General features: G+C 40.6%; 2 protein-coding genes across 4 annotated transcripts in view; one reads left to right on the top strand and one right to left on the bottom strand.

The window, feature by feature from the left end:
* Nucleotides 1-7,906, bottom strand: part of COLGALT2 (collagen beta(1-O)galactosyltransferase 2) — a 123,906-nt gene extending 116,000 nt beyond the window's left edge. The window contains exon 1 of the mRNA XM_077901961.1: nt 7,775-7,906. The gene's annotated coding sequence lies outside the window, so the exon portion shown is untranslated. The remainder of the gene's footprint in view (nt 1-7,774) is intronic.
* The window catches only part of TSEN15 (tRNA splicing endonuclease subunit 15), an 87,790-nt gene continuing 81,378 nt past the window's right edge, over nt 7,363-13,774 (top strand). For 2 of the 3 annotated variants that reach the window (XM_077901963.1, XM_077901964.1), the window contains exons 1-3: nt 7,363-7,520; nt 10,300-10,381; nt 10,654-10,789. In XM_077901963.1, coding sequence (XP_077758089.1) covers nt 7,395-7,520; nt 10,300-10,381; nt 10,654-10,789 — 344 coding nt within the window. In that variant the 5' untranslated portion in view covers nt 7,363-7,394. The remainder of the gene's footprint in view (nt 7,521-10,299; nt 10,382-10,653; nt 10,790-13,774) is intronic. The other variant, XM_077901965.1, reaches the window with a different exon arrangement.

Below are 13,774 nucleotides of genomic sequence, written 5' to 3'. Positions count from 1 at the left end.
ACTCATATTGATAGCAAATGCGAATACATATCTAGAGACAGAGATGGGATTTTTTTTGCTCATGAATTGCTTTTGATACATTTTCACATTTACAAAGCCAAGTATTACTTAAGACTGTATATATGCAGCTGTTTACATATTTTATATACAGAAAGTACCCACTTACCCTTGTACTCTACTTCTTAGAAAAAGTTTAATATAAAATATTTAATAAACATGTAATATATACATTATCCATTTAATATATTGTATATTTAAATACTATAAATAAAGTGAAAGTCCATATACCCAGCACCCACCTTGAGAAACAGAACATGAATCATAAACTTTGATACCCTCTGGGTATCCCTTACTGTCAAAATATTCTGCTCTGCTCCCTAGAGACAAGCACTAGACTGAACTTTATATTAATGAGTCTCTTAATTTTATTTAGAATTTTACCTACAGGGATGGTAAATTTTATGTGTCAACTTGGCTAGGCTAAGGTACCCAGTAATTACATTAAACCAATCTAGATGTTGCTGCAAGGTATTTTTTTGAATGTGATTAACAATTAAGTCAGTAAGGGGTACCAGGGTGGCTCACTCGGTTAAGTATCTGTCTTTCACTTGGGTCTTGATCTCAGGGTCCTGGGATCCAGCCCTGCATCGGGCTCCCTGATCAGCAAGTCTGTTTCTCCTTTTCCCTCTGCCCCTCCTCTTGCTCGTGCTCTCACAAAATAAACAAATCTCCCAAATAAATAAATAAAATTTTTTAAAGATTTTATTTATTTATTCATAAGAGACACAGGAGAGAGAGGCAGAGACAGAGGCAGAGGGAGAAGCAGGCTCCATGCAAGGAGCCGGATGTGGGACTCAGGGTCCCCAGGATCATGCCCTGGGCTGAAGATAGCGCTAAACCACTGAGCCACCCAGACTGCCCGAAAAAAAATTTTTAAAGATCAATTAAATCAGTAAACTTTGAGTAAAACAGATTACCTTTCATAAGGTAATCTCATTCAATCAGTTGAAGTCCTTAAGAGAAAAGACTGAGGTCACTTAAAAAAGAAAGAATTCAGCCTCCAGGCTGCCTTTGAACTCAGCATCAACTACTCTCTGGGTATCAAGCCTGCCAGCCTGCCCTACAAATTATGGATTTGCCAGTCCCCACAATTACATGAGCTCCTTAGTGTCAAGAATATCAAGCTCTCTCTCTCTCTCTCTCTCTCTCTCTCTCGGGGTGTGTGTGTGTGTGTGTGTGTGTGTGTGTGTGTCTGTCCATGCACACACACATCCTATAGGTTCTGTTCCTCTGGATAACCCTGGCTAATATACCTCCTTAATGTGTTTTAGTATTGCCTAGCTTTGAAATTTTTTTCCACATACCATACAATTTACCAACTTAAAGTATGCAATCCAATGGCTTTTAGTGTAATTTACAGAGTTATGCAACATCACCATAATCAATTTGTGAACATTTTCATCACCGCAAAAGGAAATCTCATATTTTTTTTAACAGTCCATCCCCATTTCCTAGGAACATCTAACCCTAGCCCTAGGGAACAGCTAATCTATTCTGTCTATAAATTTGCCTATTCTAGATATTTCATATAAATGGAATTAGACAATATGTGGTCTTTTGTGACTATCTTCTATCCCTTAGCATTATGTTTCCAAGGCCTTTCCATGTTGTAACATGCATATCAGTACTTCATTCCTTTTTGTTGCTGAATGATATTCCATTGCATGGGTAAACTACATTTTATTTATACATTCATCAAATAATGGACATTTGTGTTGTTTCTACTTTGGGGCTATCGTAATGCTTCTGTGAACATCTATGTACAACTTGTATTTGAATTTTATGTAAATCAAATTTTTATATTATTCTGTAACTAATATTTTTGACTGTACATTAGGTTTTTTTAGCTTAATCCAAGTTGTTGATGAAGTTATTGTTCATTATTCTCACTTAGTAATAAGCTATACGATTATATAATGATAGATGTATCTATTCTATTGTTTAAAGATATTTGAGTTGTCTTAGTTTTTTCTATTCCAACCAATACTCCCATGAATATTCTTGTACATATCTCCTGGTCCAGAGAAGATAATTTTTTTTACTATAACCTTCAGTGAGAAATGCAAGTGATACCATGGTATAGTACAAATATGTACCTGAAACAAAATGTTCATAAAGCAACACTTAGTAACAGTTATTCCTACCATATGTAAATGCTCACTGATACTTTCTCTTCTATTTTAAATAATTCATTTTTAAAAATGGACTCCAGTCACTCAATTTATTTCACAATCTCTAAGGATCATAGCCTTCTATTTGAAATACACTACTCTAGGAGTGCCTGGGTGGCTCAGTTGGTTAAGCCTCCGCCTTCAGCACAGGTCATGATACCAGGGTCCTGGGACAGAGCTCCACAGCTGAACAGGCAGCCTGTTTCTCCCTCTGCCTGCCACTCCCCTGCTTGTGCTCTCTCTCTCTCCCTCTGTCAAATAAGTATATAAAATCTTTAAAAGAAGAAGGAGGAGGAGGAGGAGGAGGAGGAGGAGATTTTATGGTACCTTCTTGTCTCAATTTAGATTTTCTCCTTCTACCAAGGTGGTTGAGTACCAATTAATGTTTGTTAGCCATTTATGTCCTTTTCTTATTTATTTCCATTTTTTTCCTATAGAGTGCTTTGTTTCATTTCTTAATTGATTTTTAGGAGTTCTTTATATATTCTGGATATGAATTCTTTCTTCCAATTATGTGTCACAGATGCCTTCTCCAAGTCTATGGCTTTTTTTCCACATTATCTTTGTGTCAGAAATTCCTTTTTTTTAAATTTTTATTTATTTATGATAGTCACAGAGAGAGAGAGAGAAAGAGAGAGAGAGAGGCAGAGACATAGGCAGAGGGAGAAGCAGGCTCCATGCACCGGGAGCCAGACGTGGGATTCGATCCCGGGTCTCCAGGATCGCGCCCTGGGCCAAAGGCAGGCGCTAAACCGCTGCGCCACCGAGGGATCCCGGTGTCAGAAATTCTTAATTCAAATGTCATCAAACATAGCAAACTTTTTTCATATTGATGGTATTTTTTGTGTTTTACTTAGGAAATCCTTTTCTATCTTGGGGTCATAAAAATTCTTTTACATTTTTCTCCTAGAATCTTTACTTATTTGGATTTAACTTTAAGCCTTTAAGTCACCTGAAACTGATTTTGTTTATAGCGCAATTAGGAATCCAATTTACGTGTGTGTGAATGTATATTCTTAATATATATATAATTGCTTCAACTCCTCTCCACATCTACAACATCATTTCTGTCCATATTTGTATGACTCTGTATTTAGTTCCATTGGTTTGTTTATCTATTATGTATCTGCATCGATGTCATATACTCTTAATTATAGACCTTTATAATAAATGTCCTCTGCTTGTTCATCAGAAGGGTCTTAGTTATTATTGGTTCTTTTATGCCTACATTTCAGAATCTGTTTATCAGATATTAGGGAAATCCCCATTGGCACTGTGACTAGAGTTGCTAGAATTTATAGATCAATATGGGGGAAACTACCACATGTACAATACTGATTCTTTCTCTCCAGAGGCATACTATGTCTGTCCATATATTTAGGTCTTCTCTAACAATCTTCAATAACATTTATAATCTATAAAGTGTTGCTCCTCTTTATCCTTCATACCTTATATTTGTTGTAGTTTTTGTTCCAAATGGAAACAGTATTTAAAAAACAAATGTACTAAAAAAAGAAAAAAACAAATGTACTACATCTTGATTTTGTAAGTGAGGGGTTTAGATTGTACTCTTAAATTTATGAGAAATTGGAGATAATATTTTGGATCACTTTACATTCTTTTCTATATAATAGAGGTCCCTCATATATGCTCATTCACATGAATGGCAAAATATAACATTCTGAATATTTTACTAAAGGTATAAACACCTCACAAATTCTTGAAATACAAAGAATGGGAAATTGTATGCTTTATGTATAAAAGAAGGAACAAAATATGTATGAGCATTCTTTCAACCAATGTATTAAAAGCTGATATAGAATGCTAGCCTCCATTTCTCAGCTTGAAATCATTGTCCTAATAATACTGTGTAAAAAGCTTTTTCTTTTTAAACACTAAAAACTCACATCAGAATTCAAAGTTTAATTTTTCTCTTCAGACTCTAGTTGAATTAAAATGTCTCTGCCTGGACACATCATTTCTGTCCATATTTGTATGACTGTGTCATGCAAGAAGAAGGAGAAGGAGAAGATTTTTTTTTTTTTTGTAGGAATAAAATGGTCTGGCTTGGATATCAAAATGGGAAATCAGTAGAGCAAGTGCCAGATTACACTGAATTTGATTACATCCACTCTACTCAAGGAGAATTGTTTTTGTTGTTACTTCTCTAGCTTTTCTTCTAACTACTTAATTTCACTTAATAGTGAACTATTGGAGCATTTATAAAAGGAGAAATTCTTCAGTCTGTGAGAAGCTGAAACTCTAACCAGTTCTCTGGTGGATTTCATTCTAGATGGCCACAGTAACTCATTTTGATTCTATACTTTAAGTTTTCTCAAAATCCTTTGTTTTCTGTCTTAGCCATTCCATATCACCAAGAATTATTTATATTTTCATTTTTTTAACATGGAAGCTAAGATACAACCCATTCCAGTCTTCAATTCTTTGTACTCGACGATGACGTTAAAAGTCTTCTGTAATTTCCATTTTTTTCTTAAATCCATCCAGTGAAGTTTTTTATTTCTGAAATTTTATTTTCAGAATTTCCATTTGGCTCTTTTTTCTCTTTCCCTTATGGAGATTTTTATTTGTCTCCTGAGATTTTCATTTCCTGAAAACATGTTTTGTTTTACTTTTTTTTTAAAGCATTCTTATAATTTTTTTAAAGATTTTTTTTACTTATTTATTTATTCATAGAGACACACACAGAGAGAGAGAGAGAGAGAGAAGAGGCAGAGACACAGGCAGAGGGAGAAGCAGGCTTCATTCAGGGAGCCTGACCTGGGACCTGATCCCGGGTCTCCAGGATCACACCCCGGGCTGTAGGCGGTGCTAAACCTCTGTGCCACCAGGGCTGCCCTGTTTTGTTTTACTTTGTTGAGGAGAATTATAATAGATTAAAAGATTTATCTGTCAGTTTCAACATGTGATTCATCTCAGAGTCAGGAGGAAAAAAATGTGACCCATTTTCATGACTTTCATATGTCAGGAATTTTGAATCATATCTTGGATTTAGTGAATGATAATTTGAAGAGGTTCTGGATTTTATTGTGTAAATGCTTATCATGTCCTTCTCTGCCTATATGCAACTCTTCAGCCTTGGCTTCTGGGTCACATGCTCATGATGGTTTGCATCTTACATTTCTGGCCGCTTTTCCAGTCTATGGTTCTTTCTGCATCCTTTTGGATTCCTTGACCCTCTTTTTTTTCTTAAACTTAAGCTGAACATCTTCCTCTGAAGATGTGCCAGCCTTGTTCACATGGTACCTAATTCCACTGGATCTCCTTACCGATTTATAAAATCTCCCCTCTACTTATATTGGGAAGAAAACGTTGTTAATGCTTCTATAACTACATCATCAGAACTGTTTGGGATCTTTAGGAGTCAGATTTATTTTCTTCTAATTACTTGAATTAGTGTCACTGTTCAATGCTTCAGGGAGCATACTAATTTCAGTGTCATTTGCTTCTGGGGGGGGGGGTGAGCAGCTGCTTTGTAGAAATAAAGTTTAATAGCTTCATTCAAATGAAATACATTCTGGGACAATTTACCAGTCTTCACGTGTGGTTTTCCCTCACACCAGGAATAGATGCACTTTTCCCTGTACGGAAGGCACTGCTTTCTTTTTTTTCTTTTCTTCTTTCTTTCTCCCTCCCATGCTTCCTCTCCCTCTCTCTCTTGCTCTCTGATGCATTTCAAGCTTTTCATGTGGCTTTTAGCAGGTTGACTCCAGTGTGGCCTTCACCATGTTTATTTTGTTATTCATGTAGCATTCTGTACCTGCAAATTTATTTCATCAAATTTGGGGCAATTTTTAATTTCTCCATTTTTTTTTCTGCCTCATTGTCTTTCTTTTCTCCTTCGGGTATTCCATTTACATATATGCTGGATTGTTTGATGTCATGCAGCAGGTCTGGGTTCTGTTCATTTTTTAACATGATTTTTGTTTGTTATTTATCTTGGATGATTTCTTGAATGATGACCTTCAAGTTCACTTTAATTTTTCCTCTGTAATTTCCAGTTGGCCGTTCAGTCCACCCAGTGAAGTTTTTTTATTTCTGAAAATTTCATTTTCAGACTTTCCATTTGGCTCTCTCTTCTTTTCTCTCTTAGGAGATTTTGGTCCCTTCTGAGATTTTCGTTTACTGAAAACACGTTTTGTTTTACGTTATTGAAGAGAGTTATAACAGTTTAAAAGCTTTATCTGTCAGTTTCAACATGTGATTCATCTCAGAGGCAGACGAAAAAAAATGTGACCCAGTTTCATGACTTTCATATGTCAGGGATTTTTTTTTTTTTTAGATTTTATTTATTTATTCATGAGAGACACAGAGAGAGAAAGAGGCAGAGATACAGACAGAGGGAGAAGCAGGCTCCATGCAGAGAGCATTGACGTGGGACTCGATCCGAGTCCCCAGGATCACACCCTGGGCTGCAGGCGGCGCTAAACTGCTGAGCCACCCGGGCTGCCCATATGTCAGGAACTTTGAATCATACCTGGGATTTTATGAATGGGAAGTTGGAGAGGTTCCGGATTCTATTGCATACATGCCTACCGTGTCCTCCTCTGCGTATCTGCAACTGTTCGTCCCTGGCTTCCAGGTCACATGCTCACGATGGCATCCTAAAGTTCTGCGCTCTCCTTCAACAAGTCGTGTTTTCTCTCCCTCCTCTAATCCTCAATGGCAGGTCGGGCCTAAAAACCTGGTTCTAGGCAGTCTGGGCTTTCGTCTTTCCACTCCCCTCTAGAGACCTCAGCGACCTCCACACCTGAAAACTTCCACGACCGCACACCTGAGTGAGGCTCTCTGGGTCACCAGCAACTGGAGCCCTGCAGCCAAGGCTACGGCCCTTCCCACTTGCCCCCACAGGGCTGCAAACAGCACGCATGGAGAGAGGAAGAAGGGCTCCTGGGCTGGGGGCCCCCCTGAACTTTCTCTGGCCCTGGCACCTGCCCAGGTTTGAGTACACGCACGCGGAGCTGCAGCGCGCCGTCCGCCCGGGCTCCCGCTGCGATCGCCAGAGGGAGGAGCTCCTCTCTCTCCGCTCCGAGTCTCCGCACCCTCCGCGCGCCGGGGGGAGGGCGGAACGCAGACGCGCGCGCCCCTGCTGCCGGCCGGGCGCGGGGCGTGGTGCACCAGCGGCGCGCGGCCCGGCCCGGCATGGAGGAGCGCGGCGGCTCGGAGCCCACCCCTGGCTGCAGCGGGCTGGGCCCGGGCGGCGGCGGCGGCGGCGGTGGCGCCCCCTCCTGGGCCCCCGAGGACGCCTGGATGGGCACCCACCCAAAGGTCAGAGGCGCGGGAGGAGCGGGGCGCCTTCCCCGGGGGGGGGGGGGAGGGCCGCCTCCCCGCGGTTTGCGCGCGAACATCAGAGCCCGGGACGCGCGCGCGGTCCGCCAGCCGCCGGCGGTGTCACGTTTGTTTAAACGAGCCGGACGCTTCGTTGGGGCAGCCGCGTACCCCGCCCCCTCCCAGCCAAGCCTTTCCCGAGCGGGACGTCCGGCGGCCCCCTCCCGAGGCAGCGCCCCCTCGTGCGCCTCCACCTGTCTGGGTTCTGCCGCGCGGGGCGCCCCTGGGTCGGCCTCCTTCAGTCCTCGCGGGAACCCAGCAGGCACCGCGCCCGCAGCAGAAGCGCCGTGGGGCCGTGCGCAGGGAACGCGGGCCGAGGCGTGGGCGCCGGCGCGTGCGCACTTCGCCCGGAGCCCCGGGCGCGCTGAGGCGCCCTCCTCCCTGTGACGTTGCAATGGGTTCTTCCCCAAAGCGGGGCTGCTCAGCATTAAGGGTGTGGGGTCTGGCTTGGTTTGACTTTTTTGTTCTGTTTTGTAAAGGAGCAAAGGAGATAGATCCTTGCTCGCTTCTGCTTGGCCAGTTGCTGCCCTGGACCAGTAACGGGCCAGTGAATGGAGACGGGGCTTTTGTAGGAAATCTCAGACTGGTCGGGTTCCTTGAGTACGAAGGGAGTCCTCTGCCGGGGAGCAAGCAGTAGTTCATAGACCATTATCTAAAAACAAGTCAAGGGCAGCCCGCGTGGCTCGGCGGCTTAGCGCCCCCTTCAGCCCAGGGCGTGATCCTAGAGACCTGGGATCGAGTCCCGCGTCGGGCTCCCTGCATGCTCCATGCTTCTCCCTCCTCCTGTGTCTCTGCCTCTCTCGCTCTCTCTCTATGTCTATCATGAATAAATAAAATCTTTAAAAAAAAAAAAGTCAAAAGGAAATTTCCGAAGGTGTAAGTCTGAAAAGAGTCAATCCCTTTTCAAGTTCTCTTTCTTGATTTTATTCTCCTCCTCTAACCCCTTATTCCCCCCATCAAGGTGAAGGAAAACAAACATGGATACGTTTTTCGGTGCCATAAAAAAGAAGAACCGTAACACGTTTAAGAAGCATGAACCCAGTAGTTCTGCCCGAGACTTTGAATACACTGCTTGAGTTGGAAACCCTGTTAGGTCACTAGCTTTGTGATTTTTTGGGTGTGTGTGTGTGTGTGGAGTTTTAAAATCTCATTGTTTCTCAGTTTTCTCATCTGTAAAATGGGGATAATAATAGTTCTTACCGGAGAGGGTTGTTACAGGATTAAATCAGTTAATATTTGTAAAGCACTTGACGTACTAAGCTCTATGTAATATATGTAAGAAATAGTGTATATAGTATGCAACATTAATTTCGTTCTATTATGCTTAGAAATCCTCAGTGTTTCTTTACGGGTAAAATTCAGGCTTTTAGCTTGGGTGTCAAGACCTTGTAACCTGGTCTCCAGTTACCTTTTCAGTGTTATTTTAAAACACATTTGAGATGTGAGGAAGACAACTAGCAATACCCCTGTTCTCCTGCCCTGTACATACTTACAATGAAGCTGGAGAGGATGACTGCAGGTCTGCACCCATGCAGGTCTGCTGATGCCTCACCTCTGCATTAGGCCTGCTTACCCACTAAGTCTGCATTAGGCCTGCTTACCCACTGAGTCGCTGGATAGCTGGGAAACCTCAGGCTTCCCTTGCAGTGGGAGTCCACTGAAGAATGTTCTCCAGTGCTGACCCAAGCACAAATCAGACAGAAGCCAGGAGGGATATTTTAGCTGACTTTCTTCAAAGGCAAACAGAGTACATGGAAATGGTGGCTCTCACTAATGTGCTAGCACAGAAACCCTGTTAAGAAGTGTCTGTGCTCCTGGCAGATAGACTATTCTCTAGGCCCTGAGTATGTGTGGCCTACACCCACCTCTACTCCCACACCGTTACCCTGTCTTCTCTATTCACTCAAATCATATCTGCCCTTCAGGGCCCAATCTGTGTCCACTTCTGCCATGAAACATTCACCAACCAAGCTATCCCAGTAGAGCTCCTCTGATTTCTTATGTCATGTTTTTTTGTTTTTGTTTTTTATTTCACACACTGGTTTTTAATCACTTAACCATCATGGGTTGTTAATTGCCCAACAGTTGTGAAGTGTGCATGTGTTTACCTTAACAGTCACAAGTTTGGGGTGATCCCTGGGTGGCTCAGCGGTTTAGTGCCTGCCTTAGGCCCAGGGCATGATCCTGGAGTCCCGGGATCGAGTCCCATGTTGGGCTCCCTGCATGGAGCCTGCTTCTCCTTCTGCCTGTGTCTGCCTCTCTCTCTCTGTCTCTCTCTGTGTCTCTCATGAGTAAATAAAATCTTTTTTTTTTTTAATTTTTATTTTTTTATGATGGTCACAGAGAGAGAGAGAGAGAGGAGAGAGAGGCAGAGACACAGGCAGAGGGAGAAGCAGGCTCCATGCACCGGGAGCCCGATGTGGGATTCGATCCCGGGTCTCCAGGATCGTGCCCTGGGCCAAAGGCAGGAGCTAAACCGCTGAGCCACCCAGGGATCCCTCTCATGAGTAAATAAATAAAATAAATAAAATCTTTAAAAAAAAAACACAAGTTTTTTAGAGACAGAGATCAGGCCTTCTAACTCACATTATACCTGGAAGAGAGTCTTCTACTTTATATTATATATATATATATATATATATATTTAGTGAATCGTTGTTGATTGAGTGAAAGAAAATATTAAGAGATTCTTCTCTGACAATTACCTTTTGATTTCCAGTATTTAGAAATGATGGAATTAGATATAGGAGATGCCAGCCAAGTTTATATAGCATTCTTGGTTTACCTGGACCTCATGGAGAGTAAGTTATTTGTTTTATTGTTTTGCTATTGGGGCTATGGTGGGGAAATGGGGAGTTGGGTTGGGATATGGCATTTATGCATTTTCTATTAATTTTGTCAGTTTTGTAACTTATTCATTTACATTGGGAATTTTATTGGATAACAAAATACTGGAAGAGTAAAGACAAGATAACATTATGGGTGATGTTTGTTCAGCGGAATATTAGGTAGAAATTTAGAATTTTATCTTTTATCTTTGATAAACATTATCCATTCAATGATGCCCTTTCAGGTAAAAGTTGGCATGAAGTAAATTGTGTTGGATTACCAGATCTTCAGCTCATCTGCCTTGTCGGTACTGAGATAGAAGGAGAAGGATTACAGACTGTGGTGCCTACATCCATCAGTGCTTCCCTCAGCCATAACAGGTGGGCAGGTGATTTTGGTCTTTAACAGGTTAGTTCCTTTCTACTAGGAACCATTAAATTTGAGGTAGTAATATATTTTTAAAGGAATGTAGGGTACAGGGATCATAGCTTTACTCTTGGTTATTTGAGGAAGTAGTTCAATATGAGCATTTAACAAGTATTTAGTACTCACTATATTGTCAGTACTTTTTCAGAGAAGGGATATATATAATAGAAATACTATCTGGATCCCTGGGTGGTGCAGCGGTTTGGCGCCTGCCTTTGGCCCAGGGCGTGATCCTGGAGACCCGGGATCAAATCCCACATCAGGCTCCCGGTGCATGGAGCGTGCTTCTCCCTCTGCCTGTGTCTCTGCCTCTCTCTCTCTCTCTCTGTGACTATCATAAATAAATAAAAATTAAAAAAATAATCTAAAAAAATAGAAATACTATCCTAAGGGAAACAATGTTTTCATTCTCATAAGGAAGCAAGACCATTACACTTGAAACACAGATATTTTAAGATGTACCATAATAATTGATACAATTTATATTTGCTATAGATGTTGATGAAGAGTGTGCTTAACATGCAACTTGAAATCAAAGAAAATGTCTTGCAGTTCATGGTATCTTTTTAAAAAACTCTTAGCTACACCGAATTGGATTAAACATATCTTTATTTCATGACACGTTCTCCAAATCAACCTTGCAAAACAAAACTAATAGTAGGCCCACCCTTGCGTAATTCCTCTTCCTTGAGTGTGGTCTATACTTGCTGACTTGCTTTTAACAAATAAAATTCGGCAAAAATGATGGGATGTTACTTCTGAGATGACATTAACCAAAGACTGTGGCTTCTGCCTTGGACACTCTCTCTCACTTGCACTATTTGTCAGATAATATTGCTGAGGCTTTTTAGTCTTTACTCAACCAAACATTTATTGAGTGACTATTATGGGTCAGTGATCTAAGTGCTGGAGATACTGTGTTGATAAAGACAACTACCTTTTTAGGTATAAGTGACATATGACATACTACGTTTCAGGTGTATAATATAACGATTTGGTATTTGTATATAGTATGAAATGATCATCACAAGTCTAGTGAAGATTTGTCACTATACAAAGTTACAGAATTTTTCTTGTGATGAGAACTTTAAAGGTCTACTCTCTCAGTCACTTTCAAATATGCAGTGTTACAAACTAGTTGCCGTGCTGTACATTATATCCCCATATGTTATTTATTTTATAACTGGAAGTTTGTGCCTTTTGACTCCTTTAACCCATTTTGCCCATTCTCCAGCCCCTGCCTCTGACAACCACCAATCTGTTTTCTGTATCTATGAATTTTTTTTTTAAGATTCCACATATAAATGAGATCACATGGTATTTAAGGCATCCTCTTGAAAGTAGTGTTCTTAGCACTAAATGTTGACTTGGAAAATAAATTTTATTTCATTTTTTGGTAATTATTGAATGGATCTAATAAAAAGAGAATTCTCCTTTGTTCTGAGACCTAATTAACTGTGTAATTTGGGACTGCCTCCACTTATTTTATTGTTAGGTAATTGAATAAAAGGATAATGGAGCACCAGTAAGTACTTTATAGAAGACTGTAGCAGAGGAAGGACAGGAAAAACCTCCTGAAGTTAGTAAGAGACCATGTTTTAGCAGGACGACTACTAAGTAGTTAAGCATGATTGCCTGCCTGTAGCATGTCTAGTTCAGAGCAGGTGCTTTATAATGTTGGGTGAGGCAGCTAATGAACATATGAGTAAATAGAACTCATGGGAAAATAGGGGAGGATGGGAAATGAGGTGGGAAAGATTACCTAGATCATAAAGCCTTCACTGATTTCAATGTTTTGCTATTAAAAATTATACTATAGTGAATAGTCTTATATGTATATCTTTATTCTTATGTATGAGAGTTTCTCTAAGGTGGAAGTCTAGACGTGGAATGGCTGGGACTTAAAGAATTTGCACCTTCCTCTTTACTGGTTGTTACTAAATTGCTGTCTTAAAGGTTATGGGTTTATAGTATCACAATAAGTTTTCATAGAGTAGAAGAAGGGATTTATTGACATATAACTGACAATAATTAATTCATAGTATATAAATAACTTCTGTGACTCAAGGAAAAACAACCCAACAAAAAAACATGGACAGAAACAGGCAATTCACAAAAAAGGAACTCAAATGACTCAAATCTGCTTGTAACCAAGGACATAGAAATTTAAATGTGCTTATTTGTGGTTCGTCTTAACGATGCAGAAGCTTTTCAGACATTTTACGTTGCTATTGTGTGACAGAAGGTATTAGCTTATGGGGGAATCTTTGAACAGGGCTACAGCTAGCTCAGAGGGTACCTTTGAGTGAATTAGAAAGAGACATACCGGGGCACCTGGGTGACACAGTCAGTTAAACATCTGCCTTTGGCTCAGGTCATGATCCTGGGATCCTGGGATCAAGCCCTGCATCAGGCTCCCTGCTCAGTGGGGAGCTTGCTTCTCTCTCTCTCTCTCTCTCTCTCTCTCTTTCTCTTTCTCTCTCAAATAAATAATAAAATTTTACCAAAAAAAAAAAAAAAAAAGGAAAAGAAGGAAGGAAAGAAACAAAGTCTCTTCACCAGGGTTGAAGGCTTGGCAAGTAGCATAAGCTGGATTTCAGACCCACTTGTACCAAGTATTCTTGTGCAAAGCACAATCTGTACAGTATACACAATTCCTTGTACCTAAAGTATGTCTGTTGAGCCCTGGATTTCCACAAAAAATACCAAAAATTACTGCTATGTGGATGGTGCCACTTTAAGGCTTAAGGCAGAGGAGTGATACTGTAGATTATTTCATGTGGTTGTAAGAGTATTTTGCCTTTGTTACAATGTTATAATATTTCAAAGTACATTCCTAAGTGTATTCTCATTTCATCAGCTCTAAAGTTCTGAATGGTTTATAGGGTACTTCTTTTATCTAATTTCACATATAAAAAGCTGAGATTAAAAATGTATTT

The sequence above is a fragment of the Canis aureus genome, chromosome 6, assembly GCF_053574225.1.
Source record: "Canis aureus isolate CA01 chromosome 6, VMU_Caureus_v.1.0, whole genome shotgun sequence".
NCBI lineage: Eukaryota > Metazoa > Chordata > Mammalia > Carnivora > Canidae > Canis > Canis aureus.
Note: the sequence above shows the minus strand (reverse complement) of the source record. Positions and strands in the feature narration are given on the sequence as shown.